Raw genomic sequence first — 19,211 nt, 5'->3', positions numbered from 1 at the left:
GAGCCTCCTGTGAAGCGCTTCTGTGATCTTTCCTCCAGCATTTGTAGTGGTTTGAATCTGCCACTTCCGGTTGTCAGTTCCAGCTGTCCGCTGCAGTGGCCGGTGTATTGGGTCCAGGTCGATGTGCTTATTGACTGAATCTGTGGATGAGTGCCGTGCCTCTAGGAATTTCCTGGCTGTTCTCTGTTTGGCTTGTCCTATAATAGTAGTGCTGTCCCAGTCGAATTCATGTTGCAGAAGCACTTCACAGGAGGCTCCCAAGCACTGAGGATGTCACCTAGACAGGGGACGAAACATCTGCAACACAAATGCCCAGCTCGGCGAACAGAACCACAACAACGAGCCCCCGACTACAAATCTTCTCACAAACTTTATCCACTCCACCCTGACCTATCACCTTCATCCCCTTGCCCACTCACCTATTGTACTCTATGCTACTTTCTCCCCACCCCCACCATCCTCTAGCTTATCTCTCCACGCTTCAGGCTCTCTGCCTTTATTCCTGATGAAGGTCTTTTGCCCAAAACGTCAATTTCGCTGCTCCTTGGATGCTGCCTGAACTGCTGTGCTCTTCCAGCACCACTAATCCAGAATCTGGTTTCCAGCATCTGCAGTCACTGTTTTTACCTGGCTCATGTGGTAAGGTTACATTTCCCGTCCAATCAGAGAGCAGGGGCGGGACCACCGCAAAACGGCGCGCTATTCAAACTGGAGCAAGGTCCCTTTAAATCTTGGGCTGGGTGACGGGTGTCTCCTAAATCAGAGTAATACAGATTCGGTCACGATAAATCTCCTGAGTCAGAAGGTAATGTTTGCAGAGAATGATAGGAAGTTAGAGAACGTTGTTATTTTAATATTGACGCATTAAAAAGTGGGAGTCCCGAAATTACGGGAAAAACTTATCACGTCTGTCCCGTTAAACTGTGTTCTAAAAACCTGTTAGTGGCATTACGGAAGCTGCTGTGTTAGTTGAATTAGGCTCTTTTCATATATAGAAGTTCCGTATCTCTTAAATTCATTCCATTTTACAGTCCTGCACTTGAACAAACGTTACCAACAGCGATTAGGATTTGTGTGTAATTGTAAGGGAACGAGCCACACCCTATCTAGTCGAGTGAAGTATGTTTATTTTCACTATCTAATTTTACAAGTTATCTGCCCATTATTGTGTAGTTAAACAGCTAAATTCTGCTGAGCCAGGGTTAAATCTTGGGCTGCCTCAGCATATCTAAAAGTCTAAATTCTCCGCCCTATTAACTTCGCATCTGAGTAGTCGATTATCCGACGGATTTGGCTATATTTGAGTTTTATTTATCAATTAAATAGCAGCCCTTCCAAAATGCCCAAAATCGCAACAGCTAATCAGAGGAAACCAGCAACTGGTGATTGGCTTGATGTTTGAGGGATTTAATTGGGAGCTGCATACGCTGGACTGGAGTTTATCTGGATAGCAACTTGTATTTTAAAATATAATGCTATATCAATTAGAAGATGGAATCAAAATGAAATGCTGAAACTACTTGAAGGTTAGATAGAAGCTTATGGATAGAGTTTAATAGTCTGTGAAGGCTATTGCTGGAGGCAGTCTTGAGAATGTTGGCCTGGATGTGGAGGGATCCTCTTATGAGCAATTGAGTAGGTTGAGTCCATGCTCATTGCAGTGTTAAAACAAAAACCTGAAATGACCTTATTAAAACCCTTAGAGAGCCTGGTAAATGTGAAGCCATTCTGGGAGAGCTCAGAGATTGGATTTGTGTAGTTAGATGTGTGAATAGGTTTATCAGAAATATAGGTTAATTGATAAAATGGTTTCCTGGTAGTGGTGGAAATAAATAATTTGAATCAGCTACAAAGCCAGAGGTAAAAGAGTGATGTTATTAAGGTGGGGGTAGGAATGCTTTGCATAATAAAAAAAGTTGCAAAGTGATCTAAGACCAATAAGGTTGGATTCCGGGGAGTTGAAAGTAGGAAATATTGCAACTGTTGTCTTTCTGATGAATTATTAAATCCAAGGGTAAAAAAGAGCAGTGAGTTTGCCCAACTGCACTCGCTAATATTTGTCCCTCAATTGACTCCACACAAAAAAGCAGCTTAGGTTGAGGACCTTCGGTGCTGCGTTCCTAACAATGTAACTTTAAAAGTGTCTCACTAGCCATAACAACATTTTGAGAAATCTAAAGCTCTATTTAAATGCAGATGTATTCACTTCCTTTGTTTTTAATCTGATTTTTAAATCTGCACTGCAACACTTAAAAACAGTGATTACACTTAAAAGGCTTTCCTGGTTTTGATGTGTTTCAATACCCAGTGGTTGTGAAGTTTGTCACATGAATACAGGCCTGTCTTTTGTTGTCACTGTGTGCTTGTTGACATTTGGTGGTGTTTGCCATATGTCAGTTCAGTCCCCTCATCTTTTTGTTGATTATTTGTGGATCTGTTTGTTTGAGATGCTGCCCCTAGCTCCAATTGCTCTGCGCTATGCTCTGTAGACTGTCAGCTTTGCTATTCAACACACAAAATGCATCTGGAAAGTTTCAAACTGGAGTTGTAAAGAATTTGCTGTGTTCTCCTTTCACTTTTTCCCCCACTTTTCAGGAGAGGCTTGTATTTATATAGTACCTTGTTGTGGTTCTGTTCGCCGAGCTGGGAATTTGTGTTGCAGACGTTTCGTCCCCTGTCTAGGTGACATCCTCAGTGCTTGGGAGCCTCCTGTGAAGCGCTTCTTGATGTTTCCTCCGGCATTTGTAGTGGTTTGAATCTGCCGCTTCCAGTTGTCAGTTCCAGCTGTCCGTTGGAAAGCCACACACACAGATCAAGTCCCGAACTACGAAAGTAACCACCCCAACACACACAAAAGAAGTTGCATCAAGACACTATTAAGGACCTGATACCCAGCATGAGCAAAACCAATGTAGTGTACAAAGTCCCATGCAAGGACTGCACAAAACACTACATGGGACAAACAGGAAGACAGCTAACGATCCGTATCCATGAACACAAACTAGCCTTGAAACGTCACGACCAGCTATCCTGAGTAGCCACACACGCAGATGACTAGCAACATGAATTCGACTGGGACAACACTACCATTATAGGGCAAGCCAAACAGAGAACAGCCAGGGGATTCCTAGAGGCATGGCACTCATCCACAGATTCAATTAATAAGCACATCGACCTGGACCCAATATACCGACCACTGCAACGGACAGCTGGAACTGACAACCGGAAGCGGCAGGGACAGGCCACTATAAATGCCGGAGGAAACATCACAGAAGCGCTTCACAGGAGGCTCCCAAGCACTGAGGATGTCACCTAGACAGGGGACGAAACGTCTGCAACACAAATTCCCAGCTCGGCGAACAGAACCACAACAACTAGCCCCTAAGCTACAAATCTTCTCTCAAATTTTGAATATAGTACCTTTTTTGACAATCTCTGAACCCTCCGAAGCATTTTACAGCTCAATCAGTCCGTTGTAGGACAGTGACCATAGTTTTAAAAAAAAAACTCAGCAGCTTGCTGGCACACAACAAGCTCCCATACAGACAGCAATGTGATCAGGATCAGATCATCTATTCTTGATAGTTGATAAATATTGACCAGAAAATGAGAGGAGCGAGCTCCTCTGGTTTTCAATAATAGTGCAGTGGGATCATTTGCATTTATCTCTGCAGACTTTGCTTTAACATTTGTGCAGTACGGTCTGTATTTGAAGCATCAGCCTACATTTTGTAGCCTATTCTCTGGAATGGGTGTTAAATCCACCACTTTCTGATTGAGAGTTACCATTGAGTCACAGCTGACATTTGTACCCATGAGCACCCAGATTCAAATGTGCAACTATTTTGTTGAGTAAGCATTGATGTTTCTGTGTGTGTGTGTGTGTATGTGTGTGTGACCAAGGTTAGACATAGGCTTGTATTTTGATTTTTGTTGCAGATATTTCAGTGAGGTATTTTCATTCATCTTCAAACAGGACCATGTGTAGTAAACGCCATAATCCAGTAGAGAGCATTTGCAAAAAACTTCAGACCATTCAGAAGAGGGATCAGATGTCCAACCCTGTGCTGCAAATTCCTAAATTTCGCTCCCGAAACTTTGAGAGCCCTCAGGTCAGCCTCAAGAAGAACATGGAGGTGATTCTGAGGAACAGAACAGCAGAGCATCACACAGTGGAGCAGGAAGTGAACATCGCTGTTGCAAATTGTACGCCGTCACCCAAAATCTCTACAGGTCAACCAGGAAAGCCTCCCACGGTTAGTTCTACTTACACAGTGGTCAGCTCCATTGGAGGGATGTTGTCCAAGCCACTGCATCGCTGTGGAGCTCAGAGCTGCTCCACTCCAGTTAGTGGGTGTGTGAGGAACATTACCAGTTTGAGTCAACCCTATTCGGCCATTGTTAACATTGAGCACCGTATAGTGACCAGTGATGATGGGAGTGTCACGTGCAGCCCAGTGAACTCCTCCAACTTTAATTTCTACACCCGCTTGCATAGAACACAGTCACCTGTAGCGAAGAAGTTATCCTTAGATGAGACAAGTGGTGAGTTGGGAAAGTTATCACATTTTTATTTTAAGTAAATGTGTTCACCTGAGTTGGATTTATCTCCAATCATCTGATTTAGACTGGAGTCCAGAGTTTTGAAATGCTAATTTTTATTGCAGAACCTAGCTTACACTGAAGGGGGCACTTGCATATAAATAAGTACCTTTTCACAGTCTCAATATGCCCTTGTTCAGAATTCAGTTTAACAACTTGACATGGTTGGACTTGGACACTCAACTAATTGTGGGCGGCACGGTGGCACAGTGGTTAGCACTGCTGCCTCGCAGCGCCAGAGATCCGGGTTCAATTCCCGCCTCGGGCGACTGACTGTGTGGAGTTTGCACATTCTCCCCGTGTCTGCCTGGGTTTCCTCCGGGTGCTCCGGTTTCCTCCCACACTCCAAAGATGTGCAAGTCAGGTGAATTGGCCATGCTAAATTGCCCGTAGTGTTAGGTAAGGGGCAAATGTAGGGGTATGGGTGGGTTGCGCTTCGGCGGGTCGGTGTGGACTTGTTGGGCCGAAGGGCCTGTTTCCACACTGTAAGTAATCTAATCTAATTATCCAGTATCATAACTGTGACTCACTAAATATGTTGGAATGTTTTATTTTGTCGCCTTAATTTTTTTTTGTGGCTAAATAGAGCCATAGGTTTAATTTTGCTCAAATTGTGAGATGTATTTAACCATTACTGCATGATTTATATTATGAGATTCGGGTATATTTATGGTAACGATATTTATTAATTTGAATATTTTTAGTAAAGAGCTGACCTACTCAGTGTAACTGAAGCTGTTATTCTATTGGATGAGTAGTTACACTGAATTAATCACACTCTTTTAACGTTTCCAAATCAACCAACTGAAAATGTTGCCATTTAGCAAAATATATGTACAAGAATGCTCGCGAACAGGATGTGGTAAACTATAAAGTTTAAACGAGCTTCACATGTGAAGGTGACATTGTGCGTTTTGTTCAATCTTTCACTGTTTTTCTCAAGTAAACGAGCCTGTCGTGGTAAACAGAATGGAAAATGCGGAAGAAATGAGTCTGATCTGTGAGGAAGATTTGCTGGACACCATTTTTTATGCCTGTGACACAAAGCACAGAGGTAACACATTTCTGTTCTGTAACATGCACTGTTCCCATTTATTCCTTAAAATTGGAGTCATGTAATAACATAGCTTAAGGATTGATGAACAGGCAAGACATGGAACATTTTTTGATTTCCTATCCAATAATTAGGGAGTTCTGCAAGATTTGGGACCTTGGCCTCAACTGCTTTTAATTTAAATTATACTTTGTACCTTCATCCAAGTGATTAATGTATCAAACTTTGCTGCTGATCAAGTTGGGTGAAATAAAACTAGACTGCAGAAGGATATGGATGGCTTGGGTGAGTGGACAAGAACTTTACAAGTGGAATACAAAGTGACGAATTGTGAAATTGCCCACTTTTGGCAAATACAATTTTGTTTTTAAATGGTGAGAGATGGGGAAGTGTTTGCTTTCAGAGGGATCTGGGTGTCTTGCTTAACAATCGGAGAAAATTAACATTCCGGTACATCAAACAGGAAGTCAAATGGTGTGCTAGCTCTCATTACAAAGGGGTTAGAGTGTAAAACAGAAGACATTTTACTACAATTATGTTGCTAGGCACATCTGAAGCAGGGTATGTATTTTTCGGTTCCTTTTAAGTAAAGTTCTTGAAGGGATACAACAGGAGGTTCACTAGACTAGTAATAGAGTCATAGGGATGTACAGCATGGAAACAGACCCTTCGGTCCTACTTGTCCATGCCGATCAGATATCCTAACATAATCCAGGTCCACATCCCTCAAAACCCTTCCGATTCATGTACCCATCCAGATGCCTTTTTAAATGCTGTAGTCGTACCAGCCTCCTCTCCTCTCCTTTGGCAGCTCATGCCATTCATGCACCACCATCTGCATGAAAATGTTGCTTCTTGGGTCCCTTTTATATCTTTCCCCTCTCACCCTAAACCTGTGCCCTCTAGTTCTGGACTCCCTCACCCCAGGGAAAAGACCTTGGCTATTCACCCTATCCATGCTCCTCATACTTTTATAAGCCTCTAAGGTCACCCCTCAACCTCCAACACTCTAGAGAAAACAGCCCCAACCTATACAGCCTCTCCCTATAGCTCAAACCCTCCAGCCCTAGCAACATCCTTATCAACCTTTTCTGAACCCTTTCAAGTTTCACAGCATCCTTCCGATAGGAAGGAGACCAGAATTGCATTCAATATTCCAACAGTGGCCTAACCAATGTCCTGTACAGCCGCAACATGAACTCCCAACTCCTGTATTCCATGCTCTGACCAATAAAGGAAAGCACACCAAATGCTGCCTTCACTATCCTATCCACCTACGACTCTACTTTCAAGGAGCTATGAACCTTCATTCCAAGGTCTGTTTAGCAACACTCCCCAGGAACTTGGGGAGTGTTAAATGTATAAGTCCTGCTCTGATTTACTGTTCTCTAAATTAAATTCTTTGCTTTTATCTAAATTAAAATCCATCTGCCGCTCCTCGGCCCATCTGATCAAGATTCCATTGTAATCTGAGGTAACCCTCTTCACTGTCCACTAAATCTCTAATTGTGGTGTCATCTGCAAACTTACTACCAACACCTCTGATATTCACATACAGATCACTTATATAAATGAACAAAAGTAGTGGACCCAGCATCAATCCTTGTGGCACTCCACTGGTCACAAGCCTCCAGACTGAAAAACAACCCTCCACCACCAGCCTCTGTCTTCTACCTTTTGAGCCAGCTCTGTACCTAAATGGCTAGTTCTCCCTGTATTCCATGTGATCTAACCTTGCTTACCAGTCTTCCATGGGGGTCCTTGTTGAACGCCTTACTGAAGTCCATATAGATCCAGATAAAGGGCTTTTGCCGAAACATTGATTTTCCTGCTCCTCGGATCCTGCCTGACCTACTGTCCTTTTCCAGCACCACTCTAATCTTAACTCCATGTAGATCATGTCCACTGCTCTGCCTTCACCAATCCTCTTTGTTACTTCAAAAGACTCAAACAAGTTTGTGAGACATCATTTCTCCCACACAGTCATGCTCCTATCCCTAATCAGTCCTTCCCTTTCCAAATACATGTACATCCTGTTCCTCAGGATTCCCTCCAACAACTTGCCCACCACCGATGTCCGGCTCACTGGTCTATAGTTCCCTGGCTTGTCCTTACCACCTTTCTTAACTAGTGGGACCACGTTTGCCAACCTCCAGTCATCTGGCACCTCACCTGTGAGTATCGATGATAAATATATCTCAGTAAGAGCTCCAGCCGTCTCTTCCCTAGCCTCCCTCCGAGTTCTAGGGTGCACCTGATCAGGTCCTGGGGATTTATCCACTTTTATGCATTTCAAGACATCCAGCACCACTGCCTCTGTAATATGGACATTTTTCAAGATGTCACCATCTATTTCTCCACATTCTATATCTTCCATATCCTTCTCCACAGAAAACACTGATGCAAAATACTCGTTTAGTATCTCTCCGTTTTTCTGCAGCTCCACACAAAGGCCGCTTTGCTGATCTTTGAGGGGCCCTATTCTCTCCCTAGTTACTCTTTTGTTCTTAATGTATTTATAAAAACCCTTTGCATTGTCCTTAATTCTATTTGCTGAAAAATGTGTTGCTGCAGATGGAGATCAGAGCTGAAACCTACTTCCTTTATTCTCTTCTAAGGATTCACTTGATCTATCCTGTCTATACCTGACATATGCTTTCTACTTTTTCTGAACTGAGAGTGTCGTTTCTCTAGTCATCCTTTCACCCTAACAGGAATATACTTTCTCTGGACTCTTGTAATCTCATTTCTGAAGGCTTCCCATTTTCTAGTCATCCCTTTACCTGCAAACATTTGCTCCCATCAGCTTTTGAAAGTTCTTTCCTAATACTGTCAAATTGGCCTTCCTCCAATTTAGAACTTCAGCTATTAGATCCTGTCTATTGTTTTCCGTCACTATTTTAACACTAATAGAATAATGGTCGCTGGCCCCAAAGTATTCCCCACTGACACCTCAGTCACCTGCCCTGCCTTAATACCTAAGAGTAGGTCAAGTTTTGCATCTTCTCTAGTAGGTACGTCCGCGTCCTGAATCAGAAAATTGTCTTATACACAGGTCAGAGTCAGCATGGATTTATGAAGGGGAAATCATGCTTGACTAATCTTCTGGAATTTTTTTGAGGACGTAACTCCTGAAGATGGACGAGGGCGATCCAGTAGATGTAGTGTACCTGGACTTTCAGAAAGCTTTTGATAAAGTCCCTCATAGGAGGTTAGTCAGCAAAATTAAGGTGCTTGTTATGGGGGGCAAATTGCTAACTTAGATTGAAAGTTGGTTGGCTGATAGGAAACCGTAGTGATAAACGGCTCCATTTTGGAATGGCAGGCAGTGACCAGTGGGGTACCGTAGGGATCAGTGCTGGGACCGCAACATTTTATAATATATGTTAATGATATAGATGATATTAGCAATAACATTAGCAAATTTGCTGATGATACTAAGCTGGGTGGCAGGGTGAAATGTGCTGAGGATGTTAGGAGATTACAGGGTGACCTGGACAGGTTCGATGAGTGGTCAGATGCAGTTTAATGTGGATAAATGTATGGTTATCCACTTTGGCAAGAACAGGAAGGCAGGTTACTACCTAAATGGAATCAATTTAGGTAAAGGGGCAGTATAGAGAGATCTGGGTGTTCTTGTACACCAGTCAATGAAGGTAAGCATGCAGGTACAGCAGGTAGTGAAGAAGGCTAATAGCATGCTGGCCTTCATAACAAGAGGGATTGAGTATGGAAGCAAAGAGGTTCTTCAGCTATACAGAGCCCTGGTGAGACCACATCTGGGGTACTGTGTGCAGTTCTGGTCTCCAAATTTGAGGAAAGACATTCTGGCTATTGAGGGAGTGCAGCGTAGGTTCACGAGGTCAATTCCTGGAATGGCGGGATTACCTTGCGCTGAAAGACTGGAGCGACTGGGCTTGTATACCCTTGAGATCAGAAGACTGAGAGGGGATATGATTGAGACATATAAGATTATTAAAGGATTGGACACTCTGGAGGCAGGAAACGTGTTTCCGCTGACGGTGAGTCCCGAACCAGAGGACACAGCTTAAAAATACGGGGTAGACCATTTAGGACAGAGATGAGGAGAAACTTCTTCACCCAGAGAGTGGTGGCTGTGTGGAATGCTCTGCCCCAGAGGGCAGTGGAGGCCCACTCTCTGGTTTCATTTAAGAAAGAGTTGGATAGAGCTCTCAAGGATAGTGGAATCAAGGGTTATGGAGATAAGGCAGGAACAGGGCAGTACAAAGAGATTAGGAATGATCAGCCATGATTTATATTGAATGGTGGTGGAGGCTCGAAGGGCCGAATGGCCTACTCCTGCACCTATTGTCTATTAACAAATTCCTCTCCATCTAAACTCTTAACACTGTGGCAGTCCCAGACGATGTTTGGAAAATTAACATCACATACCATAATCACCCAATTATTCTTACAGATAACTGAAATCTCCTTACAAATTTGTTTCTCAATTTCCTGCTGACTGTTAGGGGGTCTATAACACAATCCCAATAAGATGATCATCACTTTCTTATTTCTCAGTTCCACCCAAATAACTTCCCTGGAAATTTTTCTGGAAATATGCCCCTTGTCAAAAACACCACTCCCCCTCCTCTCTTGTCTCCCCTTCTGTCCTTCCTGTAGCATTTCTATCTTGGAACATTAAGCTGCCAGTTCTGTCCATCCCTGAGCCATGTCTCTGTAATTGCTATCATATCCCAGCCCCATGTTGCTAACCATGCCCTGAGTTCATCTGCCTTCCCTGTTAGGCCTCTTGCATTGAAATAAATGCAGTTTAATTTATTAATCCTATCTTGTTCTCTGTTTTGTTCCTGCCTGCCCCTGACTTTTTGACTCTTTCCTTTTCTCAACTGTATCTGTCTGACTGATCTCTTTCCTCACTATTTCCCTGGGTCTGACTCCCCCCTTTACTAGCTTAAATCTTCCCGAGCAGTTCTAGCAAATCTCCCTGCCAGTACGTTAGTCCCCTTGCAATTCAGGTGCAATCCGTCCTTCTTGTACAGGTCACTTCTACCCCAGAAGAGATTCCAATGGTGCACAATGTGAATCCTTCTCCCATACACCAGCTCCTCAGCCATGCATTCATCTGCTCTATCCTCCTATTCCTGCCCCCACTAGCTCGTAGCACCAGGAATAATCCAGATATTACTACCCTTGAGGGCTTTCGTTTTAAATTCCTGCCTCACACTCTATATTCTCCCTTTAGAATCTCACCCTTTTCTTTTCCTGTATCATTGGTTCCAATGTGGACAATGACCTCCCTCCCCTCCCCCCCCCGTGAGAACATTCTGCACCCTCTCTGAGACATCCTTGATCCTAGCACCATGGAAACAGCACACCATTCTGATTTTTTGCTGCTGGCTGAAGAAATATGTTTGTGCCCCGGACTAGACAGTCCCCTATCACAATCGATCTCTTGGAACCCGACGTACCCTTCATTGCATTAGAGCCAGTCTCCATACCAGAAATTTGGCTGTTCGTGCTATATTCCCCTGAGAGTCCATCACCCCCTACATTTTCCAAAACAGCATACTTGTTTGAAATGGGGATAGCCACAGAAGACTCCTGCACTACATGCCTCTCTCTTACCTTTCCTGGAGGTAACCCCTCTACCTGACTGTATCTGCGGCTTTTCTTCCTTCCTATAACTGCCATCCATCACACCCCCAGCTCCTGTCAATTCCTCATTGCCTCTAACTGCTGTCCAATCAATCCATGTAATCTGACAGGATTCGCAACTAAACACACTTCCTGCAGACATAATCATCAGTAACATGGTATTGTTCCCTAAACTCCCACATTCGACAGGAAGAGCATATCAATGTTGTGGTTCTGTTCGCCGAGCTGGGAATTTGTGTTGCAGACGTTTCATCCCCTGTCTAGGTGACATCCCCAGTGCTTGGGAGCCTCCTGTGAAGCACTTCTGTGATGTTTCCTCCGGCATTTGTAGTGGTTTGAATCTGCCGCTTCCGGTTGTCAACCACTATAAATGCTGGAGGAAAGATCACAGAAGCGCTTCACAGGAGGATCTCGAGCACTGAGGATGTCACCTGGACAGGGGATGAAACGTCTGCAACACAAATTCTTGCTCGGCGAACACAACCACAACAACGAGCACCCGAGCTACAAATCTTCTCACAAACTTTGAAGAGCATATCACTCTAATAAAGGCCATCTTTACTCCTTCACAACCTACAGACCCAGAAAATAGCACTGTCTTTTTGCTCTAAAAAAAACACTGCTCCAGGCTAGCTTAGTACTTATGGTTTATATTTTTAAAACTTAATCAAGAGACAGATCTCAATAAAACATAATTGAGAAAGAACCCACTCTACTCATTACTGTAGACTTGCACTTAAAAACTATCCCCTTATCTGTTCCTGTGCTGTGAGCTCTCCCACACGAGTTCCTCCAAGGTCAGCTGTGAATTTCACTATTTGAGAATTTTTCCTCGACTCACTCCGATGTCCAGAGATGCATGAACTCAAACAGCAAAGGCAGTAACTCTGCAGATTCACTGCTGTGTCAGTTAGCACTGTAGGTTTCTTTCTCTCTCCCTCACTGACCATGTGCTCACTGCCTTTTAGCTGTCTTTCTCTTTTTTTTTTATTAAAAAAAAGTGCAGTTGTTTTGATCTTTTTTCCCCAAAGTTCCAAAACAATGCAACAGCATACAAAACAGTAATTGCTGTTCCTGGAATTCAAGGAAATCACCTCCAACACCTAAAATACCTCAAAAAGCAGATCTTGCAGACATGATTTTTTTTTCCCGTTCTCCATCTTGGATTACCCAGAATCACCTTGGGGCAAAACAAGATTTAATAGACTCGGCCTTCGTTTGGAAGAATGAGAGGTGGCTCTAATTGAACTATAACATTCCTAAAGAGTTTGACAGTGTAGGTACTGAGAAAATGTTTCCACTGTCTGGCAAACGGTAACACAGTCTCGGAATAAGGGTGTTAGCCATTTGAAATAAATGTATCAAATAGTGGGGAAGAGGAAACCGAAAGGCATCAATCGCCGATAGTCATCGAACCGAGAACTCAGGAGAAACCGTCGCCCAAAAAGTTGAGTGATCGTTATCACGAGCACTCGAAATGATTAATGTTCATCCATTTAAGGAGAATCTCTAAGCATATGATTAAACTGAGAATTAGATGAAGTCAGAAGTCACATGACACCAGAGTAAAATCCAAGTTTAATTGAAATCACAAGCTTTCGGAGCACAGCCTTTCATCAGGTGAAAGAGAGAGAAGCGCACAGACACAGAATTTATAGGCAGAGAGATCAAAAGATCATACAAATTGTGGTGAGTGGAGTGTTGAATAATAAGTCTGTGCAAGTGACACAGTTTTAGACCGTGTGAGTAAAGTGTCAACAGCTGAATAACAGGTGAAGGGATGACCTATAATCTGATTAAATGAGGCAGAATGATAATTACAAAAAATTAAAAATAAGGTGATGCTCACCGATGAGTGAGTGGCATGCTGAGGGTCTAACCAAAATAATGAGTAATCAAAAACTGTATAAACGAAGGTAGAGAGATCATAACAATTTATCAAGGTGATAGTGTCAAAATAGGACAGTAGGAAGATTTTACAGATACAGAACAGCATGGTGGCCTCATGTAGCACAACATCAACCCCAGGTCACGGTTGAAGCCATCTTTGTGACACTGAAGTTGGCAATCGGTTTCTGCTCGGTGATTCTGCATGGTTGTATATCTTTAAAGTGACCTGGGAGGACACATATCTGAAGGTTGGAAGCTGAATATCCTTGACTACTGAAATGTTCCCTGACTAGGAGAGCACATCCCCGTCTGTGATTGGTGCACAGTGTTCAGTCATCCATTGTCGTAGCTTCTGCATGTTCTCACCAATATACCATGCCTTGGGGTATCCTTACGTGCCGCATAGGAGGTAGATGATGTTGTCAAGTCACATGAATATCTGCCATGTATGTGGTTGGTGGTGGTGCCCCCATGTGTGACAGTAGTTTCCTCCTCTATGATCTGGCATGTCTTGCAGAGGTTGCTATGGTAGGGTTGTATGGTGTTGTGGTCAATGTTGTTCTGAAGGCTGGGTAGTTTATTGTGAATGGTTGTTTGAAGGAGTGAACTGGAGGCGTGGGGATGCTCTTGGCAAGATAGTCGTAATCATTGACATGTTGACGGCTGCAAAAGGACACTGCTTAGTCTCTCCGCTCTGGGGAAGTACGGGATGATGAAGGGTATTTTATCTGCCGTATCCTGTGTTTGTCTTCTGAGGAGACTGTTGCTGTTTTTCACTGTGGCATGTCAGAACTGGTGATCAATGAGTTAAGCTTTGTATCCCATTCTTATGAGGGCATCCTTCAAAATCTTTTAGGTATCCCTCGCGTCCCTCCTCATCTGTGTATGTGCAGGGCTTGTCCATAGGGGCTGGCTTCATTAATATGGTTAGGGTGGAAGCTGGAGAACTGCAGCATTGTGAGGTTATCTGTGGGCTTGCAGTAGAGTGTAATTATCTCTCTGCCTCATTAATGGGATTTATAGATCATCCCTTCGCTTGTTATTCAGCCTTTGATACTTTACTCTTTCTGTACCCTGGCTCACCTGCAGAGTCTTATCTGACTCCCACCATTTGTACGATCTTTCGATTTTCTGCCCTTTATCAATTTGCCTATAAATTCTGTATCTTGTGTTCTCCTCTCTCACTACCGAGGAACCTCTATCTAGCATTCAATTATCCTAATTTCGGATTATCTGAGCAAGGTTCCGATGCTTGGTTAAACTGTTAACTGGCATTCAATTATCTGAACAAAAAACTCCCCGCCCATGTCCTTTGGGTAACTGAGGTAGCTCTGTGCACCTGATGAAGGGGCTGAGTTCTGAAAGCTTGTGATTTCAAATAAACCTGTTGGACTATAACCTGGCATCGTGTGAATTCTGACTTTGTTCACCCCCCAGTCCAACACCAGCACCTCCACATCATGAGATTTTAGATGGAGAAGGATTGGAACAGACTTAAGCCAGATATGTCAGTGTGGAATCGTTGAGCTGAATGGCTTGTTTGCATTGTATGTTCTATGGGATTTGAGACTTAATGTGTGGTCGTGGTAACCTACATGGGAGGAGGGGGGGGGGAGGGAGAAGAGGAACAACAACAAATAGTTTATTTGGACCTTTTTGTGGTTCCCAAAATGTTTGCACCATTTGGATTTTCCTTATCTCTGGTCAGGGTCTGCAGTAAACTCTGGAAACCATTGCTGTATTTCTATTGGCTAGAATAGCAGATATTATAGTCTAAATACTCTTGTTTTATTTTAACCTATTTTTTCGAATCAACCAGTTCTCATGTTATTGCACATCTCTGCAACGGGTGGGACTTAAACCAAGGCCCCTCAGTTCAGGGGTAGGGACACTTCCACTGGCCCTCACAAGAGGGCATACTCTTATTTCCTGAGTGGGTCTGGCAGTTTTGAGAACGTGACATTTCAGCTCTCATTCTGCCCAGGAGAGGGCAGTGTCCTCCATGAGAAAACGATCATGACTATTAGAATATTTAGCAAGTATTCCCATAGATGGGACACTCTACATTAGCTGGAGAATTGGCTGTGGAGGTGACACATAGGGGAAGCATTCAATCCAGTTGTTCTCCTGTGGGCTGAGAAAGCCAAGAGATTTGATTGTGATGTTTAAAGTTAGTGTTCATATAAAGTGAATGGCTAACTTGCTTCTGATGTTTTGAAGGGTTGATAGAAAGGATTCAGGTATAAACTAATCAGTAAGTGCACGCAGTGAGTAGTTAGCATTTCCAACGACATGGAATAGATTCCATTTTCCATCCACTCATAATCTTTGGTTTTCCTCTGTCCACTACGTTTAATATATTAAAATGTCCCTGTTTGCTTCAAAGGCTGAAAGTTGCAAAGTATTTCGGACTGGGAACACTTCCTCTTCTCTGTCCTGAAAGGGTGATCCCTAATTTTAAAACACTGCCCCCCCCCAGTTCTAGACAGAGCCTCCAGGTGAAGTATCTTTGCCACATCCACTTGGTCAACATCATATCAACGTCAGTCACACCCTAAACATAGAACATTACAGGAACAGGCCCTTTGGCTCATGTCAGTGTTGACCCTGATGCCATCCTAAATTAGTCCCATTTTGTCTGCACATGCTCCATATCCCTCTATTCCTTGCCTGTTCATGTATTGGTCCAATTGCCTCTATAAATATTGCTATCTTATCTACTTTTACCACCTCCCCTGGCAGCATATTTCTGGATCTGCTCCTTGGATGCTGCCTGACTTGTTGTGCTCTTCCAGCATTACACTCTTGTCTCTAATCTCCGGCATATGTCAGGACCCTACCACCCTCTGTTTAATTAAAAGAAACTTGCCTTGCACATCTTTAAACATTGCCCGCTCAAGTTTAAATGTATGCCCCATGGTATTTGATACTTTCAGCCCCCGAGAAAGAGACTGATTTTCCACCTTTTCATAGTTTTATATCCTTCCACCAGCTTGCCCCCTCAGCCTCCAGTGAAAACAAACCATGTTTGTCCAACCTCTCATTCTAGCTAATACAGTCCAATCCAGGCAACAAGCTGGTAAATCTCTTTTGCAAACACTCCACATACCTCCTGTATTGTGGTGATCAGAACTGCGCGTGCTATTCCAAATGTGGCTGAACTAAAGGTAACCCCTCAGTCTTCTACATCCCAGTTTTTTAAAAAAAAAAAGCCCAGTATGTCCGATCTTTCCACGTCAGGCAACCAGCTCATTCCGGGTTATCAATCTAATAAACCATCTTTGAACCATCTCCAAAGAAATTGCATCCTTCCTTAAATAAGGAGACCAGAACTGCGCACAGTTCTCTGTGGAGTCATCAATGCCTTATACAAATGAAGCGCACATCCTTATTTTAACATTCAATTCCTCTCGTAATACAGGGTAGCAACTCACCTAGCTGCCTTCATATACCCACATACTAACTTTGAGTGACTCGTGCATTAGAATGTTTAGATCCTGCTGCACCTTGGAATACTGCATTTATTCTCTAAATAATACCATGTTTGTTTGTTTGTTTATTTCTTCCTGCCACAGTGAATAGCTATGCATATTCCTATTTTATCCCACTAACATAACCTATTTATAGCTGGCTGCAAACTCCTGAAGTTGTCTTCGCAATATATTTTCCTGCCTATCTTTGTGTCATTACCAAATTTAACTACCACGCTTTGGCTCACATTGTCTAAGTCATTAATTTAAGTGTTGAAAAGCTGAGACCCCAGTGTAGACCTGGGAGTGACCTCACTTGTCACATCCTGCCAATCAACCAAACACCCATTTCTATTTTCCAGCCAGCCAATCTGCATTCGGAAATATCTTGTGAAATGCCTGCCACTCTCTTGATCTATCCTCCAGCCTGGTATGCTCAATCGCTTCAGCTGATTAACTTTAAAATACTAGTCTTGAACCCAACCTACTGTATATACTCATGTCTAGGTCGAATTTTGACGATAGTCGAACGCTAATTTCAATTTTTAAAAAATTAATACACGGGCATGAGTTTTGAGGGGCTGAAATTCATGCTGCATTTTTTTTAACGAGATTAACTTCTGGATGTAAAGTGATCAAAGTGCTGTAAGTACCGATAGACTTAGTCCTGGTCTGAATGAATGAATGTGCTGTCGTAAGCCAAGTAGTGTTATGAATGAATAGAGATGCAATATGGGAAACAAAGAGCAATGAATGGCATCACCAGTATGAATGAATGAATGCGATATTGTTGGGTCGACTTATACACAAGAAATGGGCAGCACGGTGGCACAGTGGTTAGCACTGCTGCCTCACAGCGCCTGAGACCCGGGTTCAATTCCCGCCTCAGACGACTGACTGTGTGGAGTTTGCACGTTCTCCCCGTGTCTGCGTGGGTTTCCTCCGGGTGCTCCGGTTTCCTCCCACAATCCAAAGATGTGCAGGTCAGGTGAATTGGCCATGCTAAATTGCCTGTAGTGTTAGGTAATGGGTAAATGTAGGGGTGTGGGTGGGTTGCACTTCGGCGGGTCGGTGTGGACTTGTTGGGCCGAAGGGCCTGTTTCCACACTGTAATGTAATCTTAAAAAAAATATGGAAAATACAAGATTTTTTTGGCCAAAAATAAGGGGTGTACTTGTACATGGGATTGACCTATACACAAGTGTGTGTATATATAGTACTCCCTTTCAAACTGGATGTAAAGCTCCATTATATTCTGGTCAGTACTACCTAGAGGTCCCATTAGTCTGAAGCCATTAATTGTCACGTTTTACAATACAAAGTCTAATTTAAAAAGTCTAATTTAACCTGCTCTCTGGTTGCTTCCAAAACATGCTGCTCTGAGAAACTATTACGTGGGTTTCCTCCGGGCGCTCTGGTTTCCTCCCACAGTCGAAAGATGTGCAGGTCGGGTGAATTGGCCATGCTAAATTGGCCCGTAGTATTAGGTGCCCTAGTCAGAGATAAAGGGCTCTGGGTGGGTTGCTCTTCGGAGGGTCGGTGTGGACTGGTTGGGCTGAGGGGCCTGCTTCTAGGGAATCTAGTCTAAAACATTCTATGAATATGTTGCGTGATAGGGCAAATAAACCAAGTCAGTAACAGCATTCAAAAGAGAATGGAATGAATACTTGAAGAAAGGATTGCAGGCAATTTGGGGGAGAAAAGCAAGGAACTAATTGGGTTGCTCATCAAAAGATCTAGCACAGGCATGTTGGGCCAAGCAGCTTCCTCCCCCCCCCCCCCCCCCCCCGTCGTACTGTTCTGATTTTAATTACCCAAGAGAGAATGGCTTTGGTGGCATTGCTGCTACCACCTCCGCCTCATCCCATGGGGAAAGAGAATATCCTTCTTCCCCACTTCCCATGTCTAGTGGGATCACTGAGACTGTAAGATCTCAGCAAAGTGAATAAATTAATCCACGTATCCAAAGGTACACAGGTTAGCTGGATTGACTATGCTAAATTGCCCGTAGTGTTCAGGGATGTGTACATTAGGTGCATTAGTCAGGGGTAAATGGAGAGTAATAGGGTAGGGGAATGGGTCTGGGTGGGTTACTCTCTGGAGGGTTGCTGTGGACCTGTTGGGCCAAATAACCTGTTTTCACACTGAAGGGTTTGGACTGATTTGCTTTCTGCAGGGAAAGTGCCTGTTTCTATGATTGTGGACTATCTACGACACACCACGAGCCGCAGTTCTGAGGACAGTGGCCTCGAGGATTTGTGTAACATGCTAGACCCGGATAACAAGGATGTGTCCATTGATCTGAACACCTATCGTGCAGTGATGAAAGAATGGATTGAAGACTGTAGGAGGAAAAGGTAGGAAACTGAGTAACAAATACAGCCCCTGTGACCTGTTCTGAGCCCAAGCGATGGAATATAATAAAACTCCTGGTCAGCTGTCAACTTGATTATTGGGAGGTGACATGAGAGCTAAGGACCAAGGAAGCCACTAGATTGCTTCTAAAATAAGAACAAAATGGTGAGCTAATCTTCAGGGAAAGTGAACCTATCATC

The 19,211-nt window shown here is 43.4% G+C and overlaps 1 protein-coding gene across 6 annotated transcripts in view; it reads left to right on the top strand.

Moving 5' to 3' along the window:
* Positions 1–706: 706 nt before the first annotated feature.
* Positions 707–19,211, top strand: part of LOC122561569 (lymphoid-restricted membrane protein) — a 165,967-nt gene continuing 147,462 nt past the window's right edge. For 3 of the 6 annotated variants that reach the window (XM_043713368.1, XM_043713371.1, XM_043713367.1), the window contains exons 1-4: positions 1,470–1,526; positions 3,940–4,545; positions 5,546–5,656; positions 18,833–19,013. In XM_043713368.1, coding sequence (XP_043569303.1) covers positions 1,508–1,526; positions 3,940–4,545; positions 5,546–5,656; positions 18,833–19,013 — 917 coding nt within the window. In that variant the 5' untranslated portion in view covers positions 1,470–1,507. Of the gene's footprint in view, positions 806–993; positions 1,120–1,469; positions 1,527–3,939; positions 4,546–5,545; positions 5,657–18,832; positions 19,014–19,211 lie in introns of those variants that run through there. The other 3 variants (XM_043713369.1, XM_043713370.1, XM_043713372.1) reach the window with 3 other exon arrangements.

This window comes from Chiloscyllium plagiosum, chromosome 23, assembly GCF_004010195.1.
Source record: "Chiloscyllium plagiosum isolate BGI_BamShark_2017 chromosome 23, ASM401019v2, whole genome shotgun sequence".
NCBI lineage: Eukaryota > Metazoa > Chordata > Chondrichthyes > Orectolobiformes > Hemiscylliidae > Chiloscyllium > Chiloscyllium plagiosum.
This window is presented reverse-complemented; position numbering and strand designations above follow the sequence as displayed.